The sequence below is a fragment of the Scyliorhinus torazame genome, chromosome 5 (assembly GCF_047496885.1).
Source record: "Scyliorhinus torazame isolate Kashiwa2021f chromosome 5, sScyTor2.1, whole genome shotgun sequence".
NCBI classification, from domain to species: Eukaryota; Metazoa; Chordata; class Chondrichthyes; order Carcharhiniformes; family Scyliorhinidae; genus Scyliorhinus; species Scyliorhinus torazame.
Window position 1 is genome coordinate 117,581,629 of NC_092711.1, and position 21,835 is coordinate 117,603,463.

The 21,835-nt window shown below is 48.1% G+C and overlaps 1 protein-coding gene across 1 annotated transcript in view; it reads left to right on the forward strand.

The window, feature by feature from the left end:
- The window catches only part of LOC140417886 (uncharacterized), a 63,996-nt gene that overhangs the window by 34,143 nt on the left and 8,018 nt on the right, over positions 1–21,835 (forward strand). The window contains exon 3 of the mRNA XM_072501318.1: positions 12,953–13,039. Coding sequence (XP_072357419.1) covers positions 12,953–13,039 — 87 coding nt within the window. The remainder of the gene's footprint in view (positions 1–12,952; positions 13,040–21,835) is intronic.

Here is a 21,835-nt window from a genome sequence, read left to right on the forward strand (position 1 = left end):
ACGGTGCTGGATCCAGGGTTAGATCGGTCTAAATCCAGGACCGGAAGAAGGCCGGCAGCGGCCAAGGTGCTCTGGGGATTTATGGAGCAAATGGGGGGAGTGGATCCGTGGAGATTTGCTAGGCCGTTGGCCAAAGAGTTCTCCTTTTTCTCCCATGTTCATAAGGCTTACTCCTGGATAGATTTCTTTGTTTTGAGTAGGGCACTGATTTTGAGGGTGGAAGGAACGGAGTACTCGGCCATAGCCGTTTCAGATCATGCCCCGCACTGGGTGGATCTGGAACTAGGAGAGGAGAGGGAACAGCGCCCACTGTGGCGACTGGATGTGGGGCTATTGGCGGATGAGGGAGTCTGTGGAAGGGTGCGGGGATGTATTGAAAGGTACCTGGAGGCCAATGATGATGGTGAGGTCCAGGTGGGGATAGTATGGGAAGCGCTGAAGGCGGTGGTTAGGGGAGAGTTGATCTCCATTAGGGCTTACAAGGAGAAAAAAGAGGGCAAAGAAAGGGAGAGATTAGTGGGGGAGATTTTGAGTGTGGATAAAAGATATGCGGAGGCCCCGGACGAAGGACTATCTAGGGAGAGGCGAAGACTTCAGACGGAGTTTGACCTGCTGACCACAGGGAAGGCAGAGGCACAGTGGAGGAAGGCACAGGGGATGAGATACGAATATGGGGAAAAAGCGAGTCGGCTGCTGGCCCACCAGCTTCGTAAGAGGATAGCGGCGAGGGAAATAGGGGGAGTTAGGGATGAAACGGGAACTACGGTGCGGAGTGCAGGGAAGGTAAATGAGGTTTTTAAGACCTTTTATGAGAGGCTATATAGGTCCCAACCCCCGGAGGGAAAAGAGGAGATGCAACAGTTTTTGGACCAACTAAGGTTCCCGAAGGTGGAGGAGCAGGAGGTGGCAGGTCTGGGGGTGCCAACCGGGGTGGACGAGGTGACTAAAGGGCTGGGGAACATGCAGGCAGGGAAGGCCCCGGGACCAGACTGGTTCCCGGTGGAATTTTATAGGAAGTACGTGGACTTGTTGGCCCCGCTGTTGGCAAGAACCTTTAACGAGGCCAGAGAAGGGGGGACTCTACCCCCGACAATGTCGGAGGCGACGATATCATTAATCCTGAAAAGAGATAAAGATCCGCTGCATTGCGGGTCATATAGGCCTATCTCGCTCCTGAATGTAGACGCCAAGCTGCTGGCAAAAGTGCTGGCGATGATGATCGAGGATTGTGTCCCGGGGGTGGTGCATGAAGACCAGACAGGGTTTGTAAAGGGGAGACAACGGAATGTTAACGTGCGACAGCTGTTGGGGGTGATAATGATGCCCCCAGCGGAGGGGGAGGCAGAGATAGTGGCAGCGATGGATGCAGAGAAGGCATTTGATAGGGTAGAGTGGGAGTATTTATGGGAGGTGCTGAGGAGGTTTGGGTTCGGGGAGGGGTTTGTCAGTTGGGTTAAACTCCTCTATGGGGCCCCAGTGGCAAGTGTAGTCACAAATCGGCAGAGATCGGAGTATTTTCAGTTACACAGGGGAACGAGGCAGGGGTGCCCTCTGTCCCCATTACTGTTCGCGCTGGCAATTGAACCACTGGCCAGAGCGTTGAGAGACTCTAAGAAATGGAGAGGGGTGGTTAGAGGGGGAGAGGAACATCGAGTGTCACTCTACGCAGATGACCTACTGCTGTATGTGACGGATCCTTTGGAGGGGATGACAGAGGTTATGCAGATATTGAGGGAGTTTGGAGATTTTTCGGGATATAGGCTTAATATGGGGAAGAGTGAGCTTTTTGTAGTACACCCCGGGGATCAGGGAAGAGGGCTAGACGGCCTGCCGTCAAGGAGAGCGGAAAGGAGCTTCCGATATTTGGGGACTCAGGTAGCCAGGAGCTGGGGAACTTTACACAAACTCAATCTGACGCGGCTGGTGGAGCAGATGGAGGAGGATTTCAAGAGGTGGGATATGCTACCGCTCTCATTGGCGGGCAGAGTGCAGGTGGTCAAGATGATGGTCCTCCCAAGGTTTATTTTTGTGTTTCAATGTCTCCCCATTTTGATCACTAAGGCCTTTTTAAAGAAAATAGATAGGAGTGTTATGAGTTTTGTGTGGGCAGGGAAGACCCCGAGGGTAAGGAGGGGGTTCCTGCAGTGCAGCAGGGACAGAGGGGGACTGGCGTTGCCGAATCTGGACGATTATTACTGGGCCGCCAATGTGCCGATGGTTCGCAAGTGGATGACGGAGGGAGAGGGGGCGGCGTGGAAGAGGCTGGAGATGGCGTCCTGTAAAGGAACGAGCCTAAAGGCGCTGGTGACGGCGCCACGACCGCTCTCCCCGAAAAGGTGTACCACGAACCCAGTGGTGGCAGCAACCTTAAGGATCTGGGGGCAATGGAGGCAACATAGGGGTGTGACGGGTGCCTCGGTGTGGTCTCCGTACAGGAACAACCATAGGTTTGTCCCAGGAAGGATGGACGCAGGGTTCCAGAGCTGGAATCGGGCAGGGATTGGGAGATTTGTTTATTGACGGGAAGTTTGCGAGCCTGGGAGCGCTGGAGGAAAAGTTTGAGTTGCAGTCGGGGAATATCTTTAGATACATGCAAGTGAGGGCGTTTACGAAGCAACAGGTGAGGGAATTTCCGCTGCTCCCGACACAGGGGATCCAGGATAGAGTGATTTCGGGGGTATCGGTCGGGGAGGGCAAAGTGTCCGAAATATATCAGGAGATGAGAGAGGAGGGGGAAGCGCTGGTAGAGGAGCTGAAGGGAAAATGGGAAGAAGAGCTGGGGTAGGAGGGTCTGTGGGCTGATGCCCTAAGTAGGGTGAATTCCTCTTCCTCGTGTGCCAGGCTTAGCCTGACACAATTCAAGGTTCTACACAGAGCACCCATGACGGGAGCGAGGCTGAGCAAGTTCTTCGGGGTGGAGGACAGGTGCGGGAGGTGCTTGGGAAGCCCGGCGAACCACACACATATGTTTTGGTCGTGTCCGGCACTGGATGAGTACTGGAGGGGAGTGGCAAGAGTGATTTCAAAGGTGGTGAAGGTCCGGGTCAAGCCAGGTTGGGGGTTAGCTATCTTTGGGGTAGCGGATGAGCCGGGAGTGCAGGAGGCGAAAGAGGCCGATATTCTGGCCTTTGCATCCCTGGTAGCCCGGCGAAGGATCTTACTCATGTGGAAGGAAGCGAAACCCCCCGGCGTGAAGGCCTGGACAAACGATATGGCAGGGTTCATAAAACTGGAACGGATGAAGTTTGCGTTGAGAGGATCGGTTCAGGGGTTCTCCAGGCGGTGACAACCGTTCCTTGACTATCTCACGGAACGTTAAGGGAAAATAGATCGTCAGCAGCGGCCCAGAGGAGGGGGTGGGAAGGCGGGGGGGGGGGGGGGCGGGGAGAGCACTATTTTTTGTTACTTTGTTAGATCACTATTTTATTTAAATTGTTATCTATTAGTTACTGTGTTATCTTTTTTGTTGATTTGTAAGGTGGGAAAATTGCGTTTGAAAACTTTAATAAAATATATATTTTTTTTTAAAAAGGAAATATATTCACAAATGGATATAGATAGGTTAGGTGAGTAGGCCAAAATCTGGCAGATGGAGTTTAACATGGAGAAGTGTGAGGTTATCCATTTTGGATGGAAAAATGGAAAGATACGTTATCTAAATGGAGAGAAACTTCAGAGTGTTTCGGTGGAGAGGGATCTGGGTGTCCTCGTGCATGAATTACAGCAATTTCACCTGTACGTACACCAAGTAATATGGAAGGCAAGTGGGATTTTGGCCTTTATAGCTCAGGAAATAGAATATAAAAGTCTGGAAGTGTTGCTGCAACTCTACAGGCATTGGTGAGACCGCACCTGAAGTATTGTGTGCTGTTTTGATCCCGTTATTTGAAGACCGATGTAATTGCATTGTAGGCAGTTCAGAGGAGGTTCTGGAATTACAGGTAGGCCAGACCAGGTTGGGATGGCTGATTCCCTCCCCTGTGGGGCAAACATTGTTTTTAAGACAGCCTGATAGTTTCATGATCATTACCAATGAAACTGGCATTTAAGTCTAGTTTCATCAATTTGAATTGCCACCACTGACTGCCCTGGTGGAACTTTAACTCATATCTCCGGAACATTAATCTGTAGCTCTGGATTTGGAGTCCAGTAACATTCCCATTCTGCCACCAAGTCCCTCAGTTCCCAGGAGCCGCTTCTCCGGAAGGATGTCCTGTTTTTGGCGAGGGTGCAGCACAGATTCACCAGAACCACAGGGGGTGGAAAGGATCATCTCATGTGGACCGATTGCTTTGCTGGTCAATCTCGGTTTGATAAGGCCGTGCGACTGGCGGGGTCCGGTTGAGAGGTGGGTGAAGACTGGAGTTGTGGGACTGGAGTCACATATAGGACAGTCCGGGTGAGGATAGCAGCATTCCATCCCAAAGGGGCATTCAAAGAACAAAACAAAGAACAAAGAAATGTACAGCACAGGAACAGGCCCTTCGGCCCTCCAAGCCCGTGCCGACCATACTGCCCGACTAAACTACAATCTTCTACACTTCCTGGGTCCGTATCCTTCTATTCCCATCCTATTCATATATTTGTCAAGATGCCCCTTAAATGTCCCTATCGTCCCTGCCTCCACTACCTCCTCCGGTAGTGAGTTCCAGGCACCCACTACCCTCTGCGTAAAAAACTTGCCTCGTACATCTACTCTAAACTTTGCCCCTCTCACCTTAAACCTATGCCCCCTAGTAATTGACCCCTCTACCCTGGGGAAAAGCCTCTGACTATCCACTCTGTCTATGCCCCTCATAATTTTGTATACCTCTATCAGGTCGCCCCTCAACCTCCTTCGTTCCAGTGAGAACAAACCGAGTTTATTCAATCGCTCCTCATAGCTTATGCCCTCCATACCAGGCAACATTCTGGTAAATCTCTTCTGCACCCTCTCTAAAGCCTCCACATCCTTCTGGTAGTGTGGCGACCAGAATTGAACACTATACTCCAAGTGTGGCCTAACTAAGGTTCTATACAGCTGCAACATGACTTGCCAATTCTTATACTCAATGCCCCGGCCAATGAAGGCAAGCATGCCGTATGCCTTCTTGACTACCTTCTCCACCTGTGTAGCCCCTTTCAATGACCTGTGGACCTGTACTCCTAGATCTCTTTGACTTTCAATACTCTTGAGGGTTCTACCATTCACTGTATATTCCCTACCTGCATTAGCCCTTCCAAAATGCATTACCTCACATTTGTCCAGGTTAAACTCCATCTGCCATCTCTCCGCCCAAGTCTCCAGACAATCTAAATCCTGCTGTATCCTCAGACAGTCCTCATCGCTATCCGCAATTCCACCAACCTTTGTGTCGTCTGCAAACTTACTAATCAGACCAGTTACATTTTCCTCCAAATCATTTATATATACTACAAAGAGCAAAGGTCCCAGCACTGATCCCTGTGGAACACCACTGGTCACAGCCCTCCAATTAGAAAAGCATCCCTCCATTGCTACCCTCTGCCTTCTATGGCCTAGCCAGTTCTGTATCCACCTTGCCAGTTCACCCCTGATCCCGTGTGACTTCACCTTTTGTACTAGTCTACCATGAGGGACCTTGTCAAAGGCCTTACTGAAGTCCATATAGACAACATCTACTGCCCTACCTGCATCAATCATCTTAGTGACCTCCTCGAAAAACTCTATCAAGTTAGTGAGACACGACCTCCCCTTCACAAAACCGTGCTGCCTCTCACTAATACGTCCATTTGCTTCCAAATGGGAGTAGATCCTGTCTCGAAGAATTCTCTCCAGTAATTTCCCTACCACTGAAGTAAGGCTCACCGGCCTGTAGTTCCCGGGATTATCCCTGCCACCCTTCTTAAACAGAGGAACAACATTGGCTATTCTCCAGTCCTCCGGGACATCCCCTGAAGACAGCGAGGATCCAAAGATTTCTGTCAAGGCCTCAGCAATTTCCTCTCCAGCCTCCTTCAGTATTCTGGGGTAGATCCCATCCGGCCCTGGGGACTTATCTACCTTAATATTTTTTAAGACACCCAACACCTCGTCTTTTTGGATCACAATGTGACCCAGGCTATCTACACCCCCTTCTCCAGACTCAACATCTACCAATTCCTTCTCTTTGGTGAATACTGATGCAAAGTATTCATTTAGTACCTCGCCCATTTCCTCTGGCTCCACACATAGATTCCCTTGCCTATCCTTCAGTGGGCCAACCCTTTCCCTGGCTACCCTCTTGCTTTTTATGTAAGTGTAAAAAGCCTTGGGATTTTCCTTAACCCTATTTGCCAATGACTTTTCATGACCCCTTCTAGCCCTCCTGACTCCCTGCTTAAGTTCCTTCCTACTTTCCTTATATGCCACACAGGCTTCGTCTGTTCCCAGCCTTTTAGCCCTGACAAATGCCTCCTTTTTCTTTTTGACGAGGCCTACAATATCATTCGTCATCCAAGGTTCCCGAAAATTGCCGTATTTGTCTTTCTTCCTCACAGGAACATGCCTGTCCTGTATTCCTATCAACTGACACTTGAAAGCCTCCCACATGTCAGATGTTGATTTGCCCTCAAACATCCGCCCCCAATCTATGCTCTTCAGTTCCCGCCTAATATTGTTATAATTAGCCTTCCCCCAATTTAGCACATTCATCCTCGGACCACTCTTATCCTTGTCCACCAGTACTTTAAAACTTACTGAATTGTGGTCACTGTTACCGAAATGCTCCCCTACTGAAACATCTACCACCTGGCCGGGCTCATTCCCCAATACCAGGTCCAGTACCACCTCTTCCCTAGTTGGACTGTTTACATATTGTTTTAAGAAGCCCTCCTGGATGCTCCTTACAAACTCTGCCCCGTCTAAGCCCCTGGCACTAAGTGAGTCCCAGTCAATATTGGGGAAGTTGAAGTCTCCCATCACCACAACCCTGTTGTTTTTACTCTTTTCCAAAATCTGTCTACCTATCTGCTCCTCTATCTCCCGCTGGCTGTTGGGAGGCCTGTAGTATACCCCCAACATTGTGACTGCACCCTTCTTATTCCTGATCTCTACCCATATAGCCTCACTGCCCTCTGAGGTGTCCTCTCGCTGTATAGCTGTGATACTCTCCTGAACAAGTAGCGCAACTCCGCCTCCCCTTTTACATCCCCCTCTATCCCGCCTGAAACATCTAAATCCTGGAACGTTTAGCTGCCAATCCTGCCCTTCCCTCAACCAGGTCTCTGTAATGGCAACAACATCATAGTTCCAAGTACTAATCCAAGCTCTAAGTTCATCTGCCTTACCCGTAATGCTCCTTGCATTAAAACATATGCACTTCAGGCCACCAGACCCGCTGTGTTCAGCAACTTCTCCCCGTCTGCTCTGCCTCAGAGCCACACTGTCCATATTCCCTAGTTCTCCCTCAACGCTCTCACCTTCTGACCTATTGCTCCCGTGCCCACCCCCCTGCCATACTAGTTTAAACCCTCCCGTGTGACACTAGCAAATCTCGCGGCCAGGATATTTATGCCTCTCCGGTTTAGATGCAACCCGTCCATCTTATACAGGTCACACCTGCCCCGGAAGAGCTCCCAGTGGTCCAGATAACCGAAACCCTCCCTCCTACACCAGCTGTTTAGCCACGTGTTTGTCTGCTCTATCTTCCTATTTCTAGCCTCACTGGCACGTGGCACAGGGAGTAATCCCGAGATTACAACCCTCGAGGTCCTGTCTTTTAACTTTCTGCCTAGCTCCCTGAACTCCTGCTGCAGGACCTCATGCCTCTTCCTGCCTATGTCGTTAGTACCAATATGTACAACGACCTCTACCTGTTTGCCCTCCCCCTTCAGGATTCCCTCTACCCGTTCGGAGACATCCTGGACCCTGGCACCAGGGAGGCAACATACCATCCTGGAGTCTCTTTCACGTCCACAGAAGCGCCTATCTGTTCCCCTGACTATAGAGTCCCCTATAACTATTACTCTTCTGCGCTTTGACCCTCCCTTCTGAACATCAGAGCCAGCCGTGGTGCCACTGCTCTGGCTGCTGCTGTTTTCCCCTGATAGGCTATCCCCCCCGACAGTATCCAAAGGGGTATACCTGTTCGAGAGGGGGACAACCACAGGGGATTCCTGCACTGACTGCCTGCCCTTTCTGGTGGTCACCCATTTCTCTGCCTGCACCTTGGGTGTGACCACACTTACATAACTGCGATCTATGACGCTTTCCGCCACCTGCATGCTCCTAAGTGCATCCAATTGCTGCTCCAACCGAACCATGCGGTCTGTGAGGAGCTGCAGTTGGGTGCACTTTCTGCAGATGAAGCCATCCAGGACGCTGGATATTCCTGACGCCAGGTTTTTTGTGTTTGTTTCTTTTTTAAATGCAGATGGTGAAGCTGAGCGGCACATGGTGAAAGTTGCTGGGATTGCTGAGTTGACTGGGTGAGGGCAGCATCTCCATTTCTAATCCAGTTCCGCAACCATTGCCCCAACCGCGCCCATTCAGCCGCCCTCGGCTCCTCCTGGGGCCGCCAATCAGAGCGTCGCTTTTTTCCCGCGCTCCTTCTCCCTCGCGCTCCTGCCGTTGGGATTTGAAGATTTAACTCCCCCCCCCCCCGGCGGACTCACCGACTGTCCAATCAGAGCAGATCCTGTCCCCCTTTCTCGCTGCCGCCCGCCCACGAGCTCCAGCCACGCCCCCCTCCCCCACGCTCCTGCTGATTGGCTGACTGAGCTGAGCGAGCCTCCAATGGGCGCTGGGCTTTTTTCCGCGCTCCCTCTGGCGTCCGCTCTCGCCTTTGCCGTTGGGGTTTAAAGGCTGAGTTGCCTGAAGCCGGATCTTCAGTCTCCTCCACTCACTCTGCAGCGTCGAACCCCGTGGGGCACTCGGGGCTCAATTCACCGGTGCAGAGATTTCTGCAGAAAAGCAACTGGAACCTGGCCGAGCGGGAGATTTTCGAACTGCGGCCTGAGAAGGGAAGTGGTTTCACGGATTCACTGATGGAGAGTCATGTGATGTGTTGTTCCTGCATGATGTGGGAGCTGGTGGACCCCATTATGGTTCCCAGTGACCATATCTGCAGCAAGTGTTGGTTGCTCGAGGAACCATGTCTCTGAGTTGATGAGCTGGATTCTGAGCTTCAGAAGCTACAACACATCAGGTAGAGGGAGGGGGACCTGGATACTGTGTTTCAGGAGGCAGTCCTTAGGCTAACCATCTTGAATTCGGCCCGTGGTCAGGGGCAGGAGGGTGTGGCTGCGAGTTAGGCAGGTAGAGAGATCCTAATTTCAGGCTCCAACAGGTACGAGGTACATTCTCCCTGTGTGGATGAGGAATAGGGACAATGAGCTAGCTGACCACTGCACCCTCGTACAAGAGGTCATTCAAGCGGGAGGAGCAAAAAGACAAGTAGTAATTGTAGGGGTATCTACAATTTGGGAGACAGCATCCTTTGCAAGCAGGACCGAGTATCCCTCATGTTATGTTGCCTGCCTGGTGCCAGGGTGAGGGACATCGCTAACCGGCTTGAAAGGATCTTGGAGGGGGAGGATCCAGTTGTTGTCATCCATGTTGGGAGAAACAACATAGGCAAGAATAGGACAGAGGTCCTGTTTGGGGATTATTAGGAACTTGGTCAAAATTAAAGAACAAGTCCTCAAGGGTTATAGTCTTTGTTTTACTACCCGAGCCATGTGCAAATTGACAGAGGAATGAGAAAATTAGGGAAGTAAACATGTAGCTAAAGCAGTGTTGTGGGAAAGAGGGGTTCCATTTCATGGGGCACTGGCACCAGTATTGGGACTGGAGGGGTCTGTACCGTTGGGACCAGTGTTCAAGCAGAAAGAATAAATAGGGTGGTCACAAGGACTTTTAAATGGAAAAGGCAGGGTAAAACAACAAGAAGTATAATGATTAATGGGAACCAGAGCAACAGATGAGCAGTGGGGAGAAGGTAGAGGTTAATACAATAAACAGCATGGCCAGTCTAATGACCAGGGAGGGGTAAGAAAAACTTAAAATGTAAGGTGACTGGTGGAGTGAAATTTGAGGATGAGGCTGAGAATTATCAGAGACCAATAAAGGAGATCCGAATGTGTGAAAGACGTAGTGCACAAAGAAAATCCGGCAAGGAAAAGACAAATCGGTCGGACATATTTAAAAACCAGGTATCTAAATGCACGCAATGTTCAGAATCAGGTCAATGAGCTGTTGGCACAAATAAAGACAAATGGATATGATTTGGTGGGGATCACTGAAACATGGTTACAGGAGGACCGGTACTGGCAGTTAAATGTCCACGGGTACTCGGTATTCCGAAAGGATAGGCAGGGTGGAACAGGAGGTGGAGCTGATATATTGGTTAAAAACATCCAGGCTATATTAAGAAATTATATTGGCACTAAGGGCCAAGATGTTGAATCGATATAGGTGGAAATCCCGAAAGACGTTAAGTGAATTGGACATTCTGAATTCTCCCTCTGTGTACCCGAACAGCCGCTGGAATGTGGCGACTCGGGGCTTTCCACAGTAACTTCATTGCAGTGTTGATGCAAGCCTACTTGTGACAATAAAGATTATATAACAAAACAAAGCAGAAATGTTCAGATCCCCGAGCAGTACTTTCAAAGTGGGGCGCAACTTAAACCAAGAAATAATGAGGGCTTGTGCGAAGGGGACAATGGTAAATCATGGGTGATTTTAACATGCAGATTGACTGGATTAATCAAATTGGCAAGAGTAGTCTCGACGTAGATTTCATAGAGTCTACGCGGGACTGTTTCTTGGAGCAATATGTTATGGAGCCAACCAGGGAGCAGGCTATTTTAGATTTAATATGATGCAATGAAGAAGGGTTAATAAATAGAATTGTCGATTAGGATCCACTTGGAAGGAGTGATCACAGCGTGCTAGAATTTCGAGTTCAGATTGAGTGAGAGGCAACAGAGTGCCATACCAGATTTGTAGTGTTGGGCGAGTCCAGTACTAAAACACTGATGCAGGCCTGAGAAAAGAGTTGGTCCACGTAAACTGGGCACAAATAATTGAGGATAGGACAGTTGAGGAACAATGGCGGATGTTCAGGGAGATATTAAACACCTCTCAATTAAAGTATATTCCTGAGAGGAAGAGGAACTGTAAAAGGGAGAAAAATGTTCTATGGCTAAAGAAGGATGTCAAGGAGGACAAAATGCAAAAGCTAGGGCATACCATACTGCAAAGGTTAGTGGTAAGCTGGATGATTGGGTGAACTTTAGGAGTCAGCAAAAAGCTACTAAAAATGGAATCAAAAAAGCTAACATGACCTTAGATAGATTTCTGTTTTTTTTCTTCAAAAAACGGATTAAAGGGATAGGGGAACAGGTAACGAGGTGGCTTTGAGACCAGGAAGAGATCAGCCATGATCTGATTGAATGGCCGAACAGGCTCGAAGGGCTGAATTGCCTACTTCTGCTCCTAACTCCTATGTTCATAAGATGACAGGGAACCAGAGATAATGTGAGGAGATTGGTTGTTTACACAGGGGTTGAAAAGAAACCAGAGAGAAGATGAGGAGATTGTTTGTTCACACAGCGATTGACTGGATCAGAGAGACGATGAGGAGATTGTTTGTTTACACAGCGATTGACTGGATCAGAGAGAAGATGAGGAGATTGTTTGTTTACACAAGCGATTGATTGGATCAGAGAGAAGATGAGGAGATTGTTTGTTTACACAGTGATTGGCAGGGAATCAGAGAGAAGATGAGGCTATCCTTGCATTGAACAAGTGAGCTATTTTGAATGTTTTCAGAGATCGCTGGACTGTGTCAGGGTTTATGCTCCTTTGGGTCATGCTGATGTGCAGTGAAGCTGGTTGCTGGGTACAGTCGTGCCAGCAAAACAGTGATGGGCCATTGGTTGGAACTACAGAAGGCATCAGGACTGGAATGGCCGCCATTCCTGATCACCATCTAAATGTTGGAGTGAGGCAGAGTGGATGGAGGTGGTCTGAAAATCAATCCATGACCAATTGATGGGAGATGGGATCTGCCGGGTATTCCCACCCGCCCCCACAAATATCCACCTCCACTCCAAGCACTCACTGCTTCCCATCTCAGTGTGGCTCCGCTGAAGTTAATGAGGCTCCTTTAGTCTTCATAGAATCATTCAGAGCACAAGGCCATTCAACCCATCGTGGCCATCCCAGCTATTGTGAAAATATCCAAAATTCCCATTCCCTGCTCTTTCCTCAAACCCCTACATTTTTTCCAAGTGTCTGTCTAATTCTCCTGTAAGAATTGTGAGCTCCCAACATCTAGATGTTTCACCAATGATCTTAAATCTGTGACATCTTGTTAACACATCTCCCATTAGTAGAAACACTTTCTTTCGATTTACCCAGTCAAACTTCTCATCATTTCAAACCTCCATCAAATCTCCCCTTCCACTCCTTTACTCAAAGGAGCACAATCCCAGCTTCTCCGGTCGAACTGCTCTGTGCTATTTTTCAGCTGACTCCGACACATGGGACACACTAATCAAGAGACATGGAGATCACGGCAGCAACAGAGGGCAGCTCCAATTTTCACTTATTTTCTGAAATGTATAGAAATCTCAGTGGTTTGGAATATCATTATCGAATGAAACAGGATCCTCTAACACCAGGAGATCCTTTCAGATACAATCAGTGAGTAAAACTTCCAGAGTGAAATATTCTAATGGCCTTTACAACATTGAAGTGTTCCCAGTAAAACTTGTCAATTTAATAACCAGGTTATCTTTCAAAAGCAACAAGTTCTCACAATGGTCTGATTATTACATCATAAACTGTAAACATGGAGACTGTTGTAACCATGACAACATGATGACCAATCGAGGACAGCTGCTGTGAAGCTTCATAGTGTCTGCACTCAATGTGTTGGCAAGATTGTCCATTTCAGGGCTGCTATTTCTGAGTTATCTCTGATTTCTTTCTCTTTGAGGATAGGTGTCGGTGCGATCGGTAAAGCTGACAATCGTTGTAGCCGGGAGGAAGGACAATCACGTCGTTCACTGTCAGGAGAAGAGTTTGGAGGTATTTTGAAACCCATTTTGTGTTGGGCAGAATTTGTGAACATTGAGGCTTGATTGGGAGAAACCGAAAGCTGCATGTCAGTGGGAGTAATCCTGTTGAATCGATGTCTACATTATGACAGTGGACAATAACTCCCACACTCGTCACCACCAAATGTAAATTGTCCACTTTGTGTCTAATCTTGACCAAGAGGAAGATGTTTCGTAGGGCGTTGTCAGAGGTGACCTCCTCGGGAAGAAATATTAAAGTAAGGCTCTATCTATCTGGTTCATCAGATGAATCTGTGTAGGAGCTGACATTAAATTAATTATCCCACCTCTCATCCCTCTCTCTGTCCCATCCTACCCCACACACACATCAGGAGTATCAGGACAACATCCTAATAGAAGCCTGGTTTCACCCAGAGTTTGAGTGTCAGGCAAGAGTGACCACTGTGTCATATTGTTTAAGTTAGTTCCGGAAAGTGCGGTCGGGGGATGGAACGGTAGGAGCCCTTGATTTTTCAGTAGCAGTGGTCAAGAGTGCTGTCGCCCCTGGTGTGACCAGAGATGTGCTGGTGGAATTTTGGCAGTACACTCTTCAGGTTGGCCTTGTTGAAGTACCCGGCCACGATAAACAAGACCTCCGGGTTTTCTGTGCCGTAGTTGTTTATAACTGCACAGTTCGTCCAGCGCCTTCCTCACATCTGCCTGGGGTGGGATGTAGACCGCTATAATGGCTGAAGTGAACTCATGTGGAAGATAGTATGGGCGGCACTTCATGGTCACGTATTCCAGGTCCAGGGAGCAATAGGTAACCGGGGTCGCCACATCCAAGCACCAGGAGGAGTTGCTGAGGAGACAAACTCCTCCACCCTTCGCTTTGCCTGATGAATTAAGAAGCCTTTAGGTTGTATAGCAAAGTCCGGTGAGGCAGGAGTGAGCCATGTCTCTGTGAAACAGAACACATAGCAGCCTCTTACTTCCCTCTGAGAGTGGTCATCACCCTCCTGCCTTGGGACCGCTGATACTGCCAACACAGGGTTACTCCCCTTGCTCCGTGCTAGTGAGGCTTGGAACAGGGAGATAGTGCAGGTGAACACATAGCTAAAGAGCTGGTGTAGGAGGGAGGGCTTTAGATATATAGATCACTGGGATGTCTTCTAGGGAAGGTGGGACCTGTACAAGAAGGACGGGTTACACCTGAACTGGACGGGCTCCAATATCCTGGGCGGGAGGTTTGCTAGTGCTGATCAGGAGGATTTAAACTAGTGTGGCAGGGGGGTGGGAACCAGAACAGCAGGGCAGTATGTGTACAGACTGGGGAAGAGAGTGAGACTGAGATAAACCGAGTGCAGAGTAAGAGCAGGCGGAGGGAAGCCACAGGGCTCAGCGAGACTGTAGGTCTGGAGTGCGTTTGCTGCAATGCAAGAAGTGTAGCAGGTAAGACAGATGAACTGAGAGGATGGATTACTGCATGGAACTTTAGGACACTCAGGGACAGTTTATCATGGCCAATCCACCTAACATGCACATATTTGGACTGTGGGAGGAAACCAGAGCACCCGGAGGAAACCCACGCAGACATGGGGAGAAAGTTCAAACTCAACAAAGACAGTCACCCGAGGCCGGAATTGAACCCGGGTCCCTGGAGCTGTGACACAGCAGTGCTACCCACTGTGCTACCGTGCCACCAAAAGGTGTGTAAAAAGCACGGTAGTTGTGCTGGGTGACTTTAACTTTCCCCATATTGACTGAGAATCCCTGATAGCCAGGGGCTTGGATGGAGAGCAATTTGTTAGATGTGTCCAGCAGGGCTTTTTGATACAATTGTTCAACCAGGGAGGGGGCATATTAGACTTGGTATTGGGGAATGACCCAGGCCAGGTGATTGATGTTTCAGTGGGGGAGCATTTTGCGTTTAGCGACCATAATTCCATAAGATTTTGAGTAGTCATGGACAAGGACAAGAGTGGCCCGCGGTGAGGGTGCTTAATTGGGCGAGGACCAATTACATCAAAATTAGACAGGAACTGGGGAATGTGGATTGGGGGCGGCTATTTGAGGGCAAATCCACGTCTGACATGTGGGAGGCAATTTTTAAAAATATAAATTTAGAGTACCCAATTAGTTCTTTTTCCAATGAAGGGGCAATTTAGCGTGGCCAATCCACCTAACCTGCACGTCTTTGGGTTGTGGGGATGAAGCCCACGCAGACACGGGGAGAATGTGCAAACCCCACACGGACAGTGACCCAGAGCCGGGATTCGAACCCGGGTCCTCATCGCCGCAGTACCAGTGCTAACCACTGCGCCACATGCCGCCCTATGTGGGAGGCGTTTAAAGGCCATTTGATTGAAGTGCAGGACAGGCATGTCCCCGCAAAAATGAAGGATAGAAATGGCAGGATTCGGGCACCATGGATGACAAAGGAAATTGTAATGAAAGAGCAAATGCTGGAAAATCTCAGCAAGTCTGGCAGCATCTGTAGGGAGAGAAAAGAGCAAATGGTTCGAGTCCGATGACTCTTTGTCAAAGCTAACAGACAGAGGAAGTGGGAAATATTTATACTGTGGTGTGAGAATGAAAGATGAGTCATAGCCACAGAAACCCAGGGAAACCGGGTGCTAATGGCCACAGAAACCAAGGGGAAAGAGTGCTAATGGCAGTCCCCAGAGAGGACAAAAGATGTGAAAGGTCAAACAGCAGGGAAACTAACATCAGAGGATGAACTGTAGATGTAGGGGAAGGGGAGCAAAGAGGAGAAAGGTGAAGGAAAGGTGGATAAGATTGGCGGGGGGGGGGGGTTTAAATGTATATTAAGAAAGAAAGAAATGGTAAAAAACAGTTAAAATGAAATGAAAACAAATGGGTCGAAGTGGGCTAGAGCTGATCATCTGAAGTTGTTGAATTCGATGTTCAGGCCGTAAGGCTGTAGCGTGCCTAACCAGAAGATGAGATGTTGTTCCTCCAGTTTGCGTTGCGCTTCACTGGAACATTGCAGCAGGCCAAGAACAGACATGATTTTAGATTTTGTACTAGTCTACCTTGTGGGACCTTGTCAAATGCCTCACTAAAGCCCATATAAATTACATCCACAACCCTTCACTCAGCAATTTTCTTTGTCGCCTCTTCAAAAAAACTCAATAAAGTTGATGAGACATGACCTTCCCCATACAAAACCATGCTGCCTGTCACTAACCAGTCCATTTTCCTCAATGTGCAGATATCCTGTCCCTCAGTATCTTTTCCAAAAGCTTCCCCATCACTGATGTCAGGTGGGACTGATGCCATGAGAGAGGTGGGAACCCTTGCAGCGCCTTAGAGATCTTTGGTCTTCCAACATTGGATGTGGGTCCTCCTGGTCATGGTGCCCACACTGGCGGCCACTGCCACTGCCTCCCAGGCAGCATTGCTGACCCTGCTGACTAGTTCTCCAACTCCCTTTGGGGAACAAGGTGCCCCGCCTCTCACCCAAAGCATCGGGCAGCCTGGCAAGGAGCAGGTCTCTGCGCTGCCATCCTCGTGTCTTGGCAGAGAGTGAGTGCTGAGGGAACGTTCAAAAGCAGCTTCCCCTTGTTAGTGGTGAGCAGCTGAGGCAAGAGTCGGGTGAATCAGACGGTGAGGATGCCAGGCATGTTGAGATTCACGTGGGGGTTCGCTTCTTGCACTCAAGTGCTATTGAATAGGGGTCTCCATTTCGCCATTGCAGCTGACACAAAACACCCCACCAAACCCGCCTGAAATTACACTTCAAAAGGTTTCCATTGAATCGTGCCCAATGGGTATCCTTTCCATTTTTACGACCAAAATGGATATCATGCACGTTAAACTCCATCTGCCACATCTTGGCCCACTCACCATACCTATCTATATCCATTTGTAAACTTATTATTTCCTCATTGCAACTTACTATCCTGCCTATTGAAAATGAAATGAAAATAAAATTGCTTGTCACAAGTAGGCTTCAAATGAAGTTAATGTGAAAAGCCCCTAGTCGCCACATTCTAGCGCCTGTTCGGGGAGGCTGTTACGGGAATTGAACCGTGCTGCTGGCCTGCCTTGGTCTGCTTTCAAAGCCAGCAATTTAGCCCTGTGTCATCTGCAAATTTGGCTCCAGTACCTTCAATCCCTACACCCAAGTCATTAATATATATTGTAAATAGTTGGGGCCTGAGGACCGAACCCCGAGGTACCTCACCAGTTCCATCATTGGTTATTTTCCTTCCTTACAGTGAACATAGTCACGGTTGTGAGCCTCATCTGCAAAAACTGGTCTCTCCAAATGTGTCACTCATTACCTGGTGGCCATGTCATTGGCGGATCTACTGGTCATTATCCTCTACCTGATATTGAGACACATTCCCATTGTTTTCTCTGAACAGTTTCATTTCCTGAAGTTCATCCCCGTGTGTAATATCCATGCCACCCTGCTTTATGCAGCCACTGACTGTTCTGCCTGGTTCACCGTCACTTTCACTTTTGATCGATTTGTGGCCATGTGTTGCCAGAAGCTGAGAAGTAAAAGCTGAGAAGTGATCTACAAACGATTCCCTTTAAGAAGCACCAAAAGTCGAAATTTCCCATTCTTCTTTTCTTATAGTTGTGATCATCCTGATCTCTGTAATCTCCTCCACACACACCCCTTCAAGATCTCTGCACTCATTTAATTCCAGCCACTGTAGCATTCCATATTTTAACCTCTCTACCATTACTGGCCTTTTATCATTTGACTGGGCCACAAGCTCTGAAATTTCCTCCTTAAAACTCTGCGACTCTCTCACTCACTTTCCTCTATTAAGGTTCTCCTCAAAAGCAAATATCTCCTCTTGTGGCTCAGTGTCAATTGTTATTTTGTAAGTTTCTCCGAAAAGTCTGAAAGTTTTATTCTGTTCAAGGCACAATATAAATTCGAATTATTGTCACTGCCCTGGACATATATTCTGCCCCATAAATAAGAATTTGTAACTCAGAGTGAAACAGTTTGATGTACATTCTGTCATGAAGAAACATTTTTTTTTAAATGTTGCCCCCAACAATGATGGCGACTGATCCTCCGCTGCTGCTGTTCCAATAAACAAGTGGTGGGTGCGCACTGCTGCGAGTACCCAATTAAAAAGGCTTGTGCGCATGCGGTTTTCTGGGAAGGCGCAAGCAAGATGGCGGCCGCTTAGTTCTGTCTGTGACAAAGCTGCGGCCACTCCTCAGGTCACCGGGTACCGGTAGGTTTTTTTTCTGGTTCCCTGTTTCTATAACATGTTTACGAAGCGTATCTGACGACCTGGCTGATCCCTCCGTCCCGCCATTCCCACCTTTACTGATTGCAAATCCGAGAAAGAACCTTCTTCACGTCGCCATTAATGACACTGCGCATGCTTCACTCAGCCCAGTCCCGCCTCCTCATTCGCTCCGATTGGTTGGAGGACCAGCCGCTCCTGCTCGGTCCCCCGGTTCCGCCCCCTCTCCTCCCATTGGCCTGGAGCTGCCGTCAATCACTCCGTGCATTGTGAGGTGTCAGGTAAGAGGTCAATGTCGGGGGGCGGGGTTTACCAACCCCAGTGGGGCCCCAGAGCTGAATGTGAAACAATGAACATTCTCCACTCTCACTATCCGCCACTTCCGGCTTCTCTCCACAAACAACCTCACAGAGACCAGGAGGGAGACACTGACCCAGTGACAATGTCACTGCATTAGTGGCAAAATCTAATGTAACCCCTCCTGTTCAAAAAGGCAGAAAGTAGGAAACTAGTTAGTTTAATGCCTGTTGTTGGGAAACTGTTGGAATCCATTATTGAGGAAGTAGTAACTGGACATTTGGAAAGTTAGACCGCAATCATAGAATTTCATAGAATTTACAGTGCAGAAGGAGGCCATTCGGCCCATCGAGTCTGCACCAGCTCTTGGAAAGAGCACCTACCCAAGCCCACACCTCCACCCTATCCCCATAACCTAGTAACCCTACCCGACACTAAGGGCAATTTTGGACACTAAGGGCAATTTATCATGGCCAATCCACCTAACCTGCACATCTTTGGACTGTGGGAGGAAACCGTAGCACCCGGAGGAAACCCCCACACACACGGGGAGAACGTGCAGACTCCGCACAGACAGTGACCCAAGCCGGGAATCGAACCTGGGACCCTGGAGCTGTGAAGCAATTGTGCTAACCACTATGCTACCGTGCTGCCCCAAGTCCATCAGTCAGCGTGGTTTTGTGAAGGGTAAATCGTGTTTGACAAATTTGTTGTGAGCTCTTGGAAGATGTAACAAGCCAAGTGGATAATGGAGGTCCTGTAGATGTATTTGGACTTCCAGAATACATTTGATACGGTGTCATATAAAAGATAATAAACAAGGTAAGATCCCACGGTGTTGAGAGGTAATATATTAGTTTCGATTGAGGATTGGCTAAACAACAGACAGCAGAGAGGGCATTATATCATATTAGATTTATTGACACGTACTCCGGTATAGTGAAAAGAATTGTTCTGCGTACAGTTCCATACATGAAAGACATAGGACATAACGATAAATACACAATGTAAATGCATAGACATTGGATGAAGCATCTGGAGTGTAGTACTACATCTTCAGTACAGAAGATACGTGGAGAGTTCAGTTCAGTCCATAACGGGGTGGTTTAGGAGTCTGGCAACAACATGGAAGAAGCTGTTTTTGAATCTGTTTTAGAATCTGTTTGGGCGTGTTCTCAGACTTTGATATCTTCTGCGCGATGGAAGAGGTTGGAAGAGAGAATAGCAGGTGTGAGGGGACTTGGATTATGCTGATCTGTCTTTTTCTGGTTGGCAAGCTGTAACTAGTGGTGTGCCACAGGGTTCGGTCCTCAGGCCCCAACTATTTACAATCCAAATTAATGATTATGGGACAGATAGAATGTACAAGAGCCAAATTTGCAGCTAACACTGAAATGGGTGGGAAAGCAAGTCGCAATGAGGAAATAAGAAATAAACTAATGGTTAGGTGAGTGGGCCAAAATGTGGCAGATGGAATTTAACGTGCAGAAGTGGGAGGTTATTCATTTTGGTCAGCGGAATAAAAAGGCAACTTCTTATCTAAATGGAGAGAAACTTCATAATGCTTTTGAACAGAGGGATCTGGGTGCCCTCGTGCACGGATCGCAGACAGTCTGCAGGTGCAGCAGGTAATAAGGAAGGCAAATGGAATGTTGGCGTTCATTGGTAATGGAATAAGAGTTTAAAGTAGGGCAGTGCTGTTGTAACTGTATAGGGTGTTGGTGAGACCACATCTGGAGTGCTGCAATTTTGGTCCTTTGCTTGGACAATGATATAAATGCATTTGAGGCGGTTCAGAGAAGGTTCACTAGATTGATTGTCTTGTGAAGAGAGATTTGAGCAGTTTAGGCCAATACTCACTGGTGTTTAGAAGAATGAGAGGAGATATAATTGAGGTACATAAGATACTAAATGGGATTGATGTGGCAGATGTAGAGCGGATGTTTTCCCTTGTTGGACATTCTAGAAGGAGTGGCCATAGTTTGAGCCTAGTCCTGCATGTTTTATTTCAAGGGGGCTGAAGTATAAAAGTGAAGAGGTGTTGCTGTAACTACAAGCTACCAGTGAGGCCACATTTAGAACATTGTGTACAGTCTTGCTCCCGTTATTTAACAAAAGATATGTTATCATTGGAGGCAGTACAGAGGAGGCTTACTGGGATGCTTCTGGGTATGGAGGGACTGCCAAATGAGGGAAGAATTTCTTTTACCCCAGGAAATGTGGAGGCTGAGTCCTTGATCAGTTGCAAGGCTGAGATCGATATGTTTTTAATCAGTAGGGGAATTAAGGGTAACACAGATAAGGTAGGAAAGTGGACTTAGTGAGTGTTAGATCATAGAACATACAGAGCAGAAGGAGGCCATTCGGCCCATCGTGTCTGCACTGACCCACTTAAGCCCTCACTTCCGCCCTAACCCAATAACCCCTCCTAACCTTTTTGGACACTAAGGGCAATTTAGCATGGCCAATCCACCTAACCTGCAAGTCGATGGACTGTGGGAGGAAACCGGAGCACCCAGAGAAAACTCACGCAGACATGGGGAGAACGTGCAGACACTGCACAGACAGTGACCCAGCAGGGAATGGAGCCTGAGACGCTGGCGCTGTGAAGCCACAGTGCTAACCATTGTGCTACCGTGCTGCACAGCTGTGATCTCATTAAATGGTGGAGCAGCTCAAAGGACAGGATGAGTGACTCCTGTTCCTATTTCTTCTGACCTGTTTGTTGGTAAAGATTTCCGGAATCTGTGTGACTGGAGAAGCACTGAGATATATAAAATCCGCGTTAGACACCACCTGGACTGCTGTGATTTTAAACAAGAACACAAATGCTGGAAATCTACAGGATTTCGGACAGCATCTGTGGAGAGAAACAGAGTTAATGTTTCAGGTCAGCATGATCATTCATCAGATCAAGAATAGTGTGTTTCCGTTTGGGACCAAGGGGGAAATCTGTGAGTGGAGCCAGAGGATATTGGTCGGGTGTTGAATGAACACTTTACATCTGTCTTCACTGAAGGAATCTATTAATATTATTGGACTGCGCCAAGTTGTTAGATTCCTACTATTATTTGACTCTGTAAAGTTGAAGGAAATTACAGTATTCCTACTATTCGGTTACCAGTAGCACTTTGCGATTACTGGAACTCAGCAGAAATTTGCAGTTAAAACGTCTCAGGTGCCAAAAAGAATTGTTTTATTTGTAGTCGCTTGATTACAATTTGAAAGTCATTTAAAAGGCAATTCGTAGACAATTTGAAGCTTTCAGAGAATTACAGACATTA